At 43.0% G+C, this 16497-nt stretch overlaps 1 protein-coding gene across 3 annotated transcripts; it reads left to right on the plus strand.

The window, feature by feature from the left end:
- Positions 1-1407: 1407 nt before the first annotated feature.
- On the plus strand, positions 1408-16441 carry LOC114782482 (clathrin interactor 1-like). 3 transcript variants are annotated; one of them, XM_028968372.1, is made up of 12 exons: positions 1408-1558; positions 8904-9008; positions 9080-9176; positions 9386-9494; positions 9976-10140; positions 12353-12533; positions 12638-12854; positions 12922-13009; positions 13707-13775; positions 13989-14254; positions 14400-14589; positions 14794-16441. In XM_028968372.1, the coding sequence occupies exons 1-12, from the start codon at positions 1518-1520 to the stop codon at positions 15102-15104; spliced, it is 1839 nt and encodes a 612-aa protein (XP_028824205.1). In that variant the 5' UTR covers positions 1408-1517; the 3' UTR covers positions 15105-16441. The 3 variants fall into 3 exon arrangements, with proteins under 3 accessions (XP_028824205.1, XP_028824206.1, XP_028824207.1); XM_028968373.1 differs by having other exon boundaries at positions 14797-16441; XM_028968374.1 differs by having other exon boundaries at positions 13995-14254.
- The last annotated feature ends 56 nt before the right edge of the window (positions 16442-16497 follow it).

Consider the following 16497-nt stretch of genomic DNA (forward strand, 5'->3'; position numbering starts at 1 on the left):
GCACAGAAGCTACAATACTACCTCCTACATCAACACAATACTACCTAGCTACACTCCTGCACAGAAGCTACAATACTACCTCCTACATCAACACACTACTACCTAGCTACACTCCTGCACGCCCTCTCAGATCGGCAAACGAAAGGAGACTAAAAATTCCTTCTTCACGGGGTCTCCGATTCCAATCATCTCTGTTCTCCGTTGTTGTCCCTGGCTGGTGGAACAACCTGCCCTCCTCCACACGACTAGCCGAGACTATCACCACTTTTAAGAAGAAGGTGAAAACCCTCTTATTCCAAAAATATTACAGACAAATTTAACACATACACATGCATACACATTGAACAAACAAATACAAAATGTATAAATACATTATAATTTTTCTTAGTCTAGCACCCAACACTCTCCGAGCATGCTCTTCAATGACAAGTCTAAGCCTTATCAGGGCTCTTAGTTTGTATACTCGATATTCTATAGAAATCGAACGAGAATTGCTGGTGTCTTCCCATTGTAAGTCGCTTTGGATAAAAGCGTCTGCCAAATAAAGTAAAGTAAAGTAAAGGAAAGGAACATGGCTATTTTCCAAAACAAATTAACATTAACACACACACTTCCCTCGATTTCAAATATTGCTGCCATAAAATGAAATCATTTGAGAGTACATCTGTCTGTTTAAACATATGCAAATTTAGTTTTCTTTAATAAATAGAGGCTTACAGAAGTTGTGTGTGCACTCCTGGTTTTTAATGCAATAAACCTGACAAACCTGGATGAGTCTGCACCCAGTGTCCCTGGATGGGCTCAGGCAGTGAGTGAGTTAACTAAATTATGTCCAATGCACAGTCCTGGTGCATACATGTGAATTAATGAGGAGTGTGCTGTTTTGGTTTGTTTTATTTATCCCCTTTCTCTTCATTCACAATTTTCTTAAAAATCACATCCAAATTAATCTTACTACAACAGCAGTTCGTTATGGACTCAGGACCGGTTTTCGCAACAAGTATTTCAAGAAAAACTCTACAGCCATTCCTGTCGACACCGATGACGTTCGGAGGACGTTTCCGTGGAAATCCGATGTTCCACCAATCAAACCGCGTTCTGCTGTCAGTAGAAATAACTCAGAGTGGTTATATGCCAGGATTCGACACCATACACCTAGTACTTTACAAATGGCCGACTCAATTAATTTATTATGACAATTTCGTGAAAATTAACGTCGTATTTTTCTATTTAAAACTTTGCTTGTAAGATCTGATTAGGGTTATTCGTACCAGCGTGTCCTTTCTGTGTTTTTTTAACGTTTCATCCTAGACGCTAAGAGCACATTCGCATGAATTGAACATTCAAGATGGCGACCAGACTTCCGTAGACAGGATGAGAGTCTCCATTCCAGTGTTCTGTCTCTACTGAACCGAGCTCAGGCTGGTTTCGCTGACGGCCCGCCTGCGTCGTCTGCCGGACAGATCGGGCTGAAAGAGCGGAGAACTACAGAGAAGAGCCACGGAGAAGAAGGCGAAATGTTAAACATGTGGAAAGTGCGGGAGCTGGTGGATAAAGCGTGAGTTTTTCCAGAGATACTTCATTTTTTGGGCGATTAAAATGACACGTACCCACTCCTGACGTCAGGGCGGCGTGTTTCCTGCTGCTGCTGCTACGAGACTTTAAAAGAAAAGTTTAGTAAACACATAAAGTCCCCTGGTGATGTGCGTGGATCACTGAACAGGTCACATGCTTATGAAAATTAACTCCGTTTTCTTTATTAATAGCGCATGTAATGTAATTTATTGCAAACTAGTCAAATGATCAAAACTAGCAAACGAGTTCCTAGCCACCGTGTTACTGTTTATTAACAAACAGAGGTCTGTTATACTGGTATGGTTGATCCGAATTTTAGTCTCTTTTAATGTAAAAGTTTTCCATTGACTATTCCCGGCATCCGATAAGGTTTTATTAGTGTCCGTGAGATCACGATATTCACGTTGGATGTTGTTTTAAAAAGATTTTATTAATTTATTAATGTTTTACTGAACCTAAGTCGTAATGTTACTTATTATTTTGAAGAGTTTATGTTCAGATTGAGTGTAGAGTGGGTGTCTGAATCTCACTTCCGGGTGTCAAAGTCCTTTCCCTGTCGGCGGATTATGGAGTTTAAATCCTGCAACTTTTTAATGAACAATTCCTGCTAATGTGATCCAACGTAACGTTGGTGAGTAGAGGACTGTAAAGTAGACCTGATGTTTATAGCAGCACTGATGAAGATCATGATGAGCTGCTGTAGTTATTGGGTCATTCCATGTATAATGCTTTGCTTTACTTTACTTTACTTTACTTTACTTTACTTTACTTTACTTTATTTAGCAGACGCTTTTATCCAAAGCGACTTACAAGAGGAAGACACCAGCAATTCTCGTTCGATTTCTATAGAATATTGAGTTTACAAACTAAGAGCCCTGATAAGGCTTAGACTTGTCAGTGAAGAGCATGCTCGGAGATTGTTAGGTGTTAGACAAAGAAAAATTATAATGTATTTATACATTTTTGTATTGTTTGTGCAATGTGTACGCATGTGCGTAAGTGTTAGATTTGTCTGTAATATTTTTTGAACGAGGGTTTTCACCTGCTTCTTAAAAGTGGTGATAGTCTCGGCTAGTCGTGTGGAGGAGGGCAGGTTGTTCCACCAGCCAGGGACAACAACGGAGAACAGACATGATTGGAATCGGAGACCCCGTGAAGAAGGAATTTTTAGTCTCCTTTCGTTGGCAGATCTGAGAGAGCGTGCAGGAGTGTAGCTACCACTATGTACCATCCGACCTCTACAACTAATACAAAATGCAGCAGCACGACTAATCTTCAACCTTCCCAAGTTCTCCACACCGTCCCTCTGCTACGTTCCCTCCACTGGCTCCCAGTAGCTGCACGCATCAGGTTCAAAATACTGATGCTGGCCTACAAAGCCAGACATGGAGTAGCACCATCCTACCTCACAGCCCTTATTACACCTAGCACTGCACCTGGTATACTCCGAGCCTCCAGTACTGCTCGCCTGGTCCCTCCATCTCTGAAGGTACGAGGAAGACGCTCATCTAGACTCTTCTCCGTCTTGGCCCCTCGGGGGTGGAATGAACTTCCAGCTCAGTCACTGAGCACCTTCAAACGACAGCTCAAGACCTTCCTCTTTAGAGAAGATTTAGATTAAATTGTAATTTTCTTGTTGTCGAACTTTGTACAGAATCTACAACAGAGTGAATAAAATAGATGTATTCATAGTTGGGGGTCCTAGTGAACCGGAATTGATCTCTTCATCGATGGTAACTTGAAAGCACGTTGTAAGTCGCTCTGGATACGGGCGTCAAATGCCGTAAATGTAAATGTAGCTAGGTAGTAGTGTGTTGATGTAGGAGGTAGTATTGTAGCTTCTGTGCAGGGGTGTAGCTAGGTAGTATTGTGTTGATGTAGGAGGTAGTATTGTAGCTTCTGTGCAGGAGTGTAGCTAGGTAGTAGTGTGTTGATGTAGGAGGTAGTATTGTAGCTTCTGTGCAGGAGTGTAGCTAGGTAGTAGTGTGTTGATGTAGGAGGTAGTATTGTAGCTTCTGTGCAGGAGTGTAGCTAGGTAGTATTGTGTTGATGTAGGAGGTAGTATTGTAGCTTCTGTGCAGGAGTGTAGCTAGGTAGTAGTGTGTTGATGTAGGAGGTAGTATTGTAGCTTCTGTGCAGGAGTGTAGCTAGGTAGTATTGTGTTGATGTAGGAGGTAGTATTGTAGCTTCTGTGCAGGAGTGTAGCTAGGTAGTATTGTGTTGATGTAGGAGGTAGTATTGTAGCTTCTGTGCAGGGGTGTAGCTAGGTAGTAGTGTGTTGATGTAGGAGGTAGTATTGTAGCTTCTGTGCAGGAGTGTAGCTAGGTAGTAGTGTGTTGATGTAGGAGGTAGTATTGTAGCTTCTGTGCAGGAGTGTAGCTAGGTAGTATTGTGTTGATGTAGGAGGTAGTATTGTAGCTTCTGTGCAGGAGTGTAGCTAGGTAGTAGTGTGTTGATGTAGGAGGGCGCAGTTCCATTAACAGCCCTGTAGGCAGCATCAAGGATTTGAACTCAATGCGAGCAGCTACCGGGAGCCGGTGGAGGGAGGTAAGAAGAGGTGTAACATGGGTGTATTTTGGCTGATTGAAAATGAGACGGGCTGCCATATTTTGGATCATCTGGAGTGGTTTTATGAATGCTCCCACTCCACCGTCTCAGATTTGACTGGAATTCCAATTCCAGGAGGTTCACTTCCCAATAACAAATGTCCACATTTTTAGCTCCCAACACCTAATAGTATTTTACAAATAACCTCTGACCCATTTTGAGTAGAATTCTGGGTTATTGTGTGTATGTTTCTATTGCTCGGTTCTTGTTGTGCGTATGTAGATGTCGCTTTGTTCTTGTTGTGCGTATGTAGAATTTAAAAAAAAGAATTTTCCAGGTCTTGAAAACTTTACTTAGTGAGCAACGTCATGTGGTCCTGCGTGGGTTGCTTCCATATTTCAGCACCTTTGCCGCTACGTGTGTCCCTTTAAAGGTAAATTACTGCTAATCTTCACCGGAACCTGATGCTGGCCATTTTATTTTGGCCCGGGCTTGCGTGTTCAATGTTTTGGTTGCACCGGCGAGGTGTCTGCATGCTGAAATTGGGATAATAAGCTGTCGCCGAACTTGGAGGAAGAAACGCTCTGTGCTCATTCTGGCCGGAATAAGAGTTTTATATTTGTAACAGGGTGGCTGCTCTCTGACACTGCACAACGAAGACGTTGCCTAACCATACACTGACACCAAACTGTCTTTAACTCCCATGTGACACACATTTCAACAACAATTTACATCCAACCCGCTCATTTCCTTTCGTTCTTAAGGCAGAAATATACTTGCTGTTAACTAGGTACGTAGGTATGTATGTACAGCCACGGTCCAAATCCACAATGTTCTTTTGTGGCGGTTTTTGTCCACATACTCAAAAATGAACAGAATGTATATAGAGTTGCAATACCTGCGTAATTTTATTGGGGCGGTGTTGCGAGATCTACACTCAACAGACTGGAGTTGTACATTTCAGTGAGAGAAAAGGTGGCGACCAGTTAAAGGTCCCCTATTATGATTTTTTTGGCTTTTATATACGTAGGTCTGAGTGGTCCCGTAATACGTGTATCTGAAGTGTCTTTCCGATATTCCGCTGTGGTGCCACTTTTAGCGACCTTCACTAACAAACAGAGGGATCTGGCTGCAGCAGTTACCACCTACATCCACGGGAGCTAGTCAAGGAGTATAAATACCTGAGCACCATCTTTGACCACCTACTGAAGTTCTCCTCAAACACAGAGATCCTTAGAAAGTGTGATCAGTGGCAATACCTCCTTAGGAAGCTCAAGTCCTTTTGAGTCAGAAAAGACAATTTATGGACCTTTTACTATTCCTTAATAGAGAGTGTCATATTATTCTCCATCATCTGCTGGTTCCATTTCACCAGTATGCTGAACAGAAATCGGTTACAGAAATCAGCGCTGTCAGCATGTGCTCCAAGATTATTGGACTGCCTGTGAGATCCTTATCACACATCTGTGACCAGCAGACATGCAGCCTGGCACTAATTAGAGACCCCTCACATTTACATTTACCCTTATCCAGAGTGACTTACAATCAGTAGTTACAGGGACAGTCCCCCCCTGGAGACACTCAGTGTTAAGTGTCTTGCTCAGGGACACGATGGTAGTAAGTGGGATTCGAACCTGGGTCTTCTAGTTCATAGAACTCTGCCTTTGAGTGGCTCCTGTCCAGACGCCGGCTATGATGCCCCGGCTGCAGGACACAGAGGAGGAAGGTTCCTAAAGCTGTTGAAATCTGGACATCCCCCCAAAACAACCATTATCACCTCACACACTTTTTAAATGATGCACCTTACTGCTCCTGTTATGTATACAGTTATTTATCATTGTTCATAGTGCAATACGAGGAAAATGTTATTTTGTGTTGTAACAAGTGTTATACATGAGCTGCTCCACTGTGCCTTCTAAATTGCCCCTCGGAGACAAATACAGTTCTTTGAAATTGAAAGGACACGCTGTTTTGGTGTCTGTCTGTAGGGAGGAGAGAGAGAAATGATGTCATCAACACTCAGACAGGTCGTCGTGTCTGGATTTATCGTGATATAGCTTAAAAATGATGTTGTTGGTGTCTGTGTGTGTGTCTGTTTGTCTGTCTGTAGTTGCCATGTTTTCGTTATGGGTCTGTTTCTGTCATTTACATTTCCAGCATTTACCAGACGCCCTTATCCTGAGCGACTTACAATCAGTAGTTACAGGGACAGTCCCCCTGGAGACACGCAGGGTTAAGTGTCCTGCTCAGGGACACAATGGTAGTAAGTGGGGTTTGAACCTGGGACTTCTGGTTCATAGGCGAGTGTGTTACCTACTAGTCTATTACCACCCTTAGTCAGACTGGATTCAGCACAGGTTTCAGACACGTGGAGCAGGTTAGGAACCCTGAGGGCTTGTTTGATCACATGACTGAGGCCACTTGTTAATGTGTAATGTAGAATAAACAAGAAGCTAAAATAGTTATGACGAAGTATCACATAAAATGTCAGCCTAGATCTTTCCAGGTTGGTGTCAGAGCTGAGCGATCAACAGGTTCCCAGTTCCGGTTTCTGCTGTGGTCTGTAGGGATTTGTGGGACCTGAGCAGGGTGATTGGAGTCCAGACTGGGCCTGCGGCTGTCTGGATGCTTTTGGGTGGTGGACAACTGATCCAGTCCAACATCCCAGCAGCACATCAGTGCATCTGAAGAAAGAAGAAGAAAGTGAAGTGATTGTCACGTGTGATACACAGCAGCACAGCACACGGTGCACACAGTGAAATTTGTCCTCTGCATTTAACCCATCATCCTGAGTGAGCAGTGGGCAGCCATGACAGGCGCCCGGGGAGCAGTGTGTGGGGACGGTACTTTGCTCAGTAGCACCTCAGTAGCACCTTGGCGGATCGGGACTCGAACCGGCAACCTTCTGATTACGGGGCCGCTTCCTTAACCGCTAGGCCACCACTGCCCAGGATGAATTTTTTTTTTTTTTTTTTTTTTAAGTGAAGTGATTGTCACATGTGATACACAGCAGCACAGCACACAGTGCACACAGTGAAATTTGTCCTCTACATTTAACCCATCACCCTGAGTGAGCAGTGGGCAGCCATGACAGGCGCCCGGGGAGCAGTGTGTGGGGACGGTGCTTTGCTCAGTGGCACCTCAGTGGCACCTTGGCGGATCGGGATTCGAACCGGCAACCTTCTGATTATGGGGCCGCTTCCTTAACCGCTAGGCCACCACTGCCCCGCTATCTGGGCACATCTTACCACCTTTGTCTGGTGTCGTCAGCAGTAACTGACCCTGATGAACGGGCTGGGGTCACTTCATGTCAGTGAATCGCACTGTTGCCTAGTTTCACTGTAGTTGCTTCTGCTGTTATGCAGGTTCCAGTTTGAACAGGATGACCTCGTAAATCAGGGTCTAGTGTTTCCCTCTGCAACAGAGCTTTTCTTATTCATGTGTGTGTGTGTGTGTGTGTGTGTGTATTGGGGCTCAATTTTTTTATATTAGATAGGAAACTAGAATATAAAAAAACACATTACTTTTATAACCCCTTGAGATTCTGGAGTGAGAGTGGATGAGATGATTAGAAGATGTATCTGCTTATGTCCATGTGCTGTAGGTTTGTGCAAAAACAAGGAGGATCTTATTGGCTGTCTGGTATCATGGGTGGTGATGGTCTCACTGGTCACATAGGAGGTCAGAGGTCAGTCATGTGGGAAATGGCCACACCCATTTTACCAGTATGGTTGATTAGGTGGAGGCGTTTTTTTGGGGTTTTTTTTGTCTGTCTGTGTTTGCGTTGTTGGTGGTCATGTGACCATTTTGACTAAGTAATCAGAGTAGCTATATTCACCATGACAGATGCAACAGTGACAGATTTTAACAGTGTGTGCTGCAACACTGATTGTGATGCCTTCCTGGCTGCCTGCCCTGAAACAAGCCACATTACAAAACTCATATATAACTTAGTCCAACTCACTTTGCACCGATATGTTGCCCAGAAGGACCTGTGAGCTGTCCATGAGTGTGATATTAAGGAAATATTATTTTTGTTTTATATCTTTTCTGTTTACATTTTCTATATTGCACAGTTGCTTTTTATGTAGGAAAAAAAACAAGGAAAATTATTATGTGTCTAATATTTGGGAGATTTGACCTATGTTTTATTGTTTTTTCTTAATGGCAGAACCCACACACAAAATTGTTTGATCATTTAAGAATTTAATTGTTGCTTGCTAGATGTTCTCAACAAGCAATTTTTCCCAAAAAAATCAAACATAAAACTGCTCAATCTGGCAACAACATCCTTTCTCCTGTCAGAAGACAAACACAATCTCAGGACAACGTCCTCCACAAAACCATATGTTCGGGTAGACCATCAGCACTTTTTATTTTATTCTGAACTAGTGAATCTGACATTTCAGCATCAAAATACACCCTGTTTGATCCTCCCTCTATTCTTTGAGCTGCTCTCTCTCTCTCTCTCACTCACACACACACACACACACACACACACACACACACACACACACACACACACACACATACCATCCGCCCCACCCTGTCTGGATCCTGACATTGCCTTTTGTATAATCATGTTCAGCAGGTTTTCAAGTGTATGTGTGTGCATGTTTTGGTAAGATTCTGTTGTCTCTTTAAGAAATTAACACATTGGAATCTCCTGATTTCTATAATATTGAAAGTGAATAAAAGATTGTATAAAATGAATGGAATTTCCTTTGTTTGTGGCTGAATTAGATGAATTTGTGGTTGTTTCATTTGCTCCTCTCATTCAGCACCAACGTGGTGATGAATTATACAGAGATAGAGTCAAAGGTCAGAGAAGCCACCAACGATGACCCCTGGGGACCGTCCAGCCAGCTGATGGGAGAAATCGCAAGGTGAATTAAATGAACAGTTTTCTTCCACACACACCTGCAAACTGTGCTCACATTTCATCTCTGTGTCTCAGGGCCACCTTCATGTACGAACAGTTTCCAGAGGCCTTGAACATGCTGTGGTGTCGAATGCTAAAGGACAATAAGAAGAATTGGAGGAGAGTTTACAAGGTGTGACCTTTTAACCGTTACCCCTGAGCACAGCGATTGTGCCTGTTATGGGGGTGTTTGTCCAGCTGTCTGTACCTCTATTAGAAAATGTGTCTAAAGACAAAAATGTTCTCATCAGTTTTATGTTCAGTATTTTTTTTGCGGGTGTAATCATGGCTGGTTGAGACTGCAGATCCTGACTCCGCCTCTAACACGTCCCTCTCCCACAGTCCTTGCTGCTGTTGGCCTATTTGATCAGGAACGGTTCAGAACGTGTTGTCACAAGCGCTAGAGAACACCTGTATGACCTGCGCTCCATAGAGAGCTACCACTTCATAGGTATACACACACACACACACACACACACACAGAATGAATACACTTTCACTTCTAATTTGAATACAGCCACATCTCACAAATATATGCAGTGCCTTTGGTGCTGTCATCATGACATCCCGTTACTCACTGTTGTACCCAGTAAGATGGATTTTTTATAAAGGTGTAGATGCTGTGCTGTTTTTGTACAAGAAAAACAGTCAGATGCTGCATACGATCTGTGTGGCTTACGTTAAATGAATAATTCAGCCAAAACCACATAACATAACATAACTGAATTTTGGACTATATTGGTATACAACAGTATTGATATGTGATGTTTCTGTATCAACACAATATCACCACGTAAAATATCACAATATATTGCTGTGCTGATATTTTCTAACACCCTTACGTATAACTACCTATTCTCTCTGTGTGTGTGTGTGTGTGTGTGTGTGTGTGTGTGTGTGTGTGTGTGTGTGTGTGTGTGTGTGTGTGTTAGATGAGAATGGTAAAGACCAGGGCATCAACGTGAGGCAGAAGGTTAAGGAATTGATTGAGTTTGTTCAGGACGATGACCGTCTGAGGGAGGAGAGGAAGAAAGCGAAGAAGAACCGAGATAAATACATTGGTGTTTCTTCAGACAGCATGAGCGGATACCGATATTGTGAGTCATCAAAAACACACACACTGTCTCATCCTGTCTTCTTTTTATCTCATTCACACACTTCTTGTCAGTTTTAATATCAGATAGAACAACATACACTTTTATACACACACACACACACACACACAGAGCTGTAACGGCCTGACAACTAAAATCCCCGGCTTTATTGGCATGTGCTAGACTAAGAGGAAATGGAAAAGTAAAGTGAAGTTATTGTCACACGTGATACACAGCACACGGTGCACACAGTGAAATTTGTCCTCTGCATTTAACCCATCACCCTGAGTGAGCAGTGGGCAGCCATGACAAGCGCCTGGGGAGCAGTGTGTGGGGACGGTGCTTTGCTCAGTGGCACCTTGGTGGATTCAAACCGGCAACCTTCTGATTACGGGGCCACTTCCTTAACCGCTAGGCCACCACTGCCCCAGGAAATGTGCGGGAAAGTGAGTGGGTTGAATGTTGTATATTTGAGATGTGGGGTTAAACAGAGTTTAGTGTAGATGGGCTGTTAGGCACAGTCTCCATTGTGCGGTGCCAGAGAGTATTGATTACACCGCTGGTTCTGCCCACCAGCTTGTATTAATTAAAATTCAAGAGTGAGTCATTTCAAATCCTGAACCACCAAGGTGCCACTCAGGTCCCCTTGAACAAGGTACTGTCCCCACACACAAAACGGTGGAGGCTTAAATGCAGAGGACACATTTTGTTTTCACAGTCAGTTGTGGATTGTAACATGTTTTTTTGTGTATCGGAACTTTACTATTTACATAATACTTTTTAATTTTACTCCAGTACATTTCATTGTCAAAAATTCAACATTTTTCTCCACTACTTTTTCAATCGGCAATCGTACATTTTTTATGTTTAAAAATCGAATGTTTGACCCGTTAGATCAAAACTACGATGCAGAGCGGCGTGTGGGGTCAGAGAACCGTGCGCGTTCCACATTTCCTGCGACGCCTCTGAAGGATACAATCAATAAGTGCACCAATCAAATTACAGTTATTGATAGTCAATAGTCCAATTTGCCAAAACATATTTGAGAGAATTTTTTCACATTTTTAAATGCCTTTTGTGACTGCTTCAGACCCATACGATTTAGTCTTACAATAATTCACCATCTAATCTAAACTGAAGCACTGCATTAAGGGATCTGTAGATTGTGTTATCAGTGCTTGATCAACATGATTTTAACTTTTCATGCTGGAAAATCAAATCTATTATCATGCACAGGATGATTCAAGTGGAGTTGTGCTTGTACCACCAAACCAATCATGCAGACAGATTATCAGTTTATCAGGCATCTCTTTTCATCTTGCCACATGAAGCACCCTGATTCTGGAGTTTCAACGAGGCGCATATTTTACGTGTGCTGCATGATCACCAAAATAATTACTTAAAAATAGCAGATAAAAAAAAACTATTATCAGTTCTTAGTCTGTGTCTAAAGCCACAGTTTCTGAGCAAGACACTTAAACCTGAGTGTCTTCAGGCTGACTGTCCCTGTCACTAAATTGTAAGTTGTTCTGGATAAGGCCGTACGATAAATGTCGTAAAAATGTACATATATGATCATTTTAATAGTAATCAGTAATCAGAGTAATTAATGGCATTCCACTAAAAATGTATGTCATATATTGAACTAAAATGAATTGATTTAACCTGTACATAAAAATTACACATTCAAGCAAATACTTCTGTACTTTTACTCAACTAGAAATGTAAATGGAGTAAACTTTTACCCAGGGTAAATCTACTTTTACTCAAGTACTTCGTCCACCACCGGTCACTGTGTGCTGTGCAGCCATGTTTTACAATGACTTTCACTTTCACATCTCTCTCCCAATAATTAAAATGCATCACCTGACGACGGTGGTTGAGATTTGCAAATCAAATAAACAAATCATAAAAATGAACCTTTAATAAACCAAATTTACAAAACTCTTAACTAAGTGAAATAAATATATAAGCAGCGAATCATACTGAAAGGACTGGTACTGTAGATCGAAGTTTGTGTTTGAGGATCATTACCGCACGGACTCGACGTGACCGGCAGGTTACAGCTCTAACACACATCATTCTCCAGCACATCAGCTCTCCTCAGGCTCCTCAAGGTGTCCAGACCTCCCAGCAGCCTACAATCATCAGGACTGTTCTGCTGTTCTGTCCCAACAGTAGTGGACTTCTACACATTCTTGTCTCTCTCCTTCAGCGGGAGACCAGTATGAGTCTCGGGAGGGACGCTCTCGCTGGGATGATGACTGGGACAATAAGGGCGGCTTCCCATTTAGTGAAAAGCTGGGGGAAATTAGCGATAAGATCGGCAGCACGATTGATGACACCATCAGCAAATTTCGGCGGAAAGATCGGGACGAGTCACCTGACAGATTCAGGTTGGTCAAATCGCTCGCTTCATTTGTCTTCATGACACCCCCCCCCCCCCCCCCCCCCCCCCCCCCCCCCCCCAAACTAATTACCAGTTTTCTCTTGTTCCCAGTGACATGGAGGAAGAGAGGAATAGAAGAGCTCGTAATGGCAAGTCTGAATTCAAAGATGAGGAGGAAACTGTGACAACAAAAAGTGTACAGATCGTCCAGGCAACAGAAACAACCACCGCAAGTCGCAAAAAAAGTTCCACCCCATCCAAAACCGTGGACCTCGGAGCTGCAGCACGTTACACTGGTGACGGCGCTGCCCAGATGAGGAGTGACGAGGTATGATGCTTCTGTGGGAATTTGACTCGTTGTGAACAATGCCCTCTGATTGTGGCTTTTCTTGTAGAGCTCAGATTCTTCAGCCAGCCAACGTACTGGTGGGGGCCTAGTAGACCTTCTAATGGTGGACTCCACCCCACATCCTACAAATACAGGTAACCCCTGAAGACACACCCAGCCATCTGAACTGAATATACAGAAACGAACACACACATCAAATGCAAGTAACTGACACACACCCACAGAGTGACTTCTGGCTCTGTTAGGATAAGTCACTGTGAAACACAGCACAGCACACTGTGCACACAATGAAATGTGTCCTCTGCTTTTAACCAGGCAACCTTCTGATTGCGGGGCCGCTTCCTTAACCGCTAGGCCACCACTACCCATAAAGACCGTCACTTTGTATTTATAGTTCATATCGTGCACCGATGCACCAGGTCTGTAATGGAACCCGGAGTGTATGAGTGGACGGACGTTTCTGTAGCAGGATGAATTCAAATTCAAATTTTATTTGTCACATACACAGTCATAAACGGTGTGATATGCAGTGAAATGCTTTTAGCAACTGATACAGACCACAGTATCGCAAATGTTGCAAGTATACAATGAAAACCAATATGCAAATATTGCAAACATTACCAAATATTAAACTTTTATGTCTTTAACATAAAATATGTGTAACAGGTAGGGTGAAGGTGTGCAAATGAGTGAAAGTCAATATAAAGATAAAAAAAAATAGTAAAAAGAGCAGAGATTATGTGCAAAGAGTAAAAAGAGCAGAGATTTCAGAGAGTCCAGAGTGATTGAAAGTGATATTGCTGATGATGACAACATGTCCTTCACACACAGGTGGATCCTCAGATCTTGGAGGATTTGCTGATTTCTCTTCAGCAGCTGCTGCAGCCAGCCTCTCAGCAGGTGTGTGTGTGTCTGTGTGTGTCTGTGTGTCTGTGTGTGTGTGTGTGTGTGTGTGTGTGTGTGTGTTTTTCTAATGTCCCCAGTAGGGGGAGCCCATGCACTGATCAACCTGTTCTGTACCTACAGGGGATTTGTTTAGCACTAATTTTGTGTTTTTTTTTTTTTTTTTCATTTCAGACCTTAACATATAATGTGTGTGTGTGTGTGTTGCAGCTGCAGGTGGCAAAGATAATGGAGAATTTGGTGAATGGAATACATTCCCCTTTGCTGCACCTCCCGTCCAGTCTGGACCTTCTGCGGCGACAGACCTCTTCGCTGCGTTCCAGTCAGCCCCAGACCTCATAAGCCCCAACCCCACCATCACTTCAACTAGCTCCGTCACTGCCACAGATCTGTTCGACCTCATGGGTCCACCCACCCACACGTCGTCCCTTATTGCATCCCAAAGTGTGTCCTTCACCACAACGTCCCACTCACAGGTGTCCCAACAACTCCACACTTCTGGATTTAATATACATTGTGTTTCAAATTAACAGTTAATTCGGCCTTTAAGGTCATTATAGTTATTTGATTAATTTTACTTAATTTCCCCCTGATAAATAAATAACTTGTGTGTATCTGTAGCCTCTCAATCTGGGGCAGCCACTGGAACCCAAAGCTGTGATGGAACAGAAGCCAAACCTGCAGGGTCCAAAATCCAGTATTCCATCCACCTGGTCTGACTCCAGCGTGAATATCAGCCTGGATTACCTGTCACCAGGATCACAACCACCAAAACTAGCCCAACCTACTCTTCATATGATGCAGCAGCAAGGTGATGCGCACACACACACACACACACACACACTCTCTCCTGAGCAAGGCCACCCCATGTGTTCCAGTCATCTTCATGCCTCTCTGTTACTGTAGCCACCACGCCATCGTCAATGTTGAAAATGATCGTGTTTTTATAAAGCGCTTGTGCCACTTACTGCAGAATCCAAACCTGCCAGGATCTGAACATTTGTTTTTCTTGCAGCAGTTCAGACTCCGGTTGGCATGGTAACCCAAGGCCTTCATGGCATGACTCTGGGCATGCCAGCTGCCCCACCCGTCCGACCCCCCACCAGCCCTGTGATGTACAGCGGAGGTGGTACGATGGGGATGTCCACCATGTCCATACCATTTAACCAGGGAATGATGGGAATGAACATGAGCATGAACATGCCAGCAATGGCCATGGGAATGCCAGGGAACATGGGCATGGGGATGCCCATCATGGGAGTGGGCACCACTGTGCCAACAGCCAAATCCGATGCCTTTGCTGACTTTGCCAACTTTGGCAAATGAGGAAGAGCAAGAACGACAAAGATGAAGGCCTTATAAACAAAAGACTACTTGAAAAGATGTCAAACACAACCGCCCAGAGCATCTTTATTTTAATAAATGTAAATCTCTGTTATCAAATCTAATATAAATATTTTAATCAAATTGAAGCAAGAATTCTCACTGGAGACATTTTTCTATTGATTATGTAGGTGACAGAAAATGATTTTATGTAACAATTACTGCTAAACTTCTAATATTGGTCCAGATTGTAACACATACATCTCTTCTTCCAAGAGACTCTGTTCATTTCCCATGAATCCCTGCTGGCCGGAAAGCTGTTTGATTATGTGACTGTTGAGAAATGATCTGTCCACTGTGCAGAATCTGTAAAGAATTCTACCCAGCCAGCTGACATAATGAGATGTGAATTCTGTAAATTAACTGGCCAGTATAAGAAGTTTTATGGTAATTAGTGGAGTGGGGTTTTCCTTTTGAAATGAATCAAACCCAGAATTGCAAAAAACAGTAGAAAAGATAAAAAAAAATGTATCTACACTCTGGTGTTTGTGCTTTGGAACTGAAGGAAAAATGCTGTTTGTGTGAATGTCTTGAGGGCTTTTGGAGTATCAGTGAACTTTGACCCAGATCCTTTAATCCTGACTCATTCTTGTTTTATCGATTTAAATGAATGGTTTTGTGTGTGTGTTCAGAACCTCCACTGCCAAGTTTCAGAATGTGTGTGCGAGTCAAGAAATGTGCTTATTCAGATGAGGCGTGGCCAAACATAGATTTCTGAACACTGATGGGCGGAGCTTGTACAGGTTCAGTAACCTGCACTTAACATAGCATGACAATCCCTGTGGGCAGACATCCCAGAATAATTAATTGCACTGATGTCCTGTAGGTGTGACATCAGTGTGTGGTGTGCCTTCTGCAGATACCAAGGCCTTAAAAGAATGTGAGTGTGTGCGTATGTGCGTGCATGTGTGTTATTTTGTTTGCAACATGAATAAGCCTTCCAACCTTCTGAGTACAGAGGGAATCTTCTTCCTGTTCATGGGGCAGTTTGGCCTTTCTCAACATCCACCTGGAGATTTTTCTGTTAGCTGGTTTAAGTTACAATTGAAGTCATGATTAACCAATTGGTAGTCATAAATACTTCTCTCTTAAGTTAACCCAGTTATCTAATGAAGTGAACAAGATTTGAGAAGATGGTCCAACGCCTCCTGTAGTTTTGAGATTTTGGTCAATCTGCTGTCTGTTGCGTGGGGGTGTTTATGAAGAACACTAGACTGTTATATGAGAAATCACTGTCTTCTTTGTTTTTGAGCATTAAAGGGTTGATTTTGCCTTTGAAAGATGAGGTCAGTGGTTTCTTTGTTAAAAGAGAAATGGCAATTAGTCCTGAAGCGTT

Source organism: Denticeps clupeoides, unplaced genomic scaffold, assembly GCF_900700375.1.
Source record: "Denticeps clupeoides unplaced genomic scaffold, fDenClu1.1, whole genome shotgun sequence".
Lineage (NCBI taxonomy): Eukaryota > Metazoa > Chordata > Actinopteri > Clupeiformes > Denticipitidae > Denticeps > Denticeps clupeoides.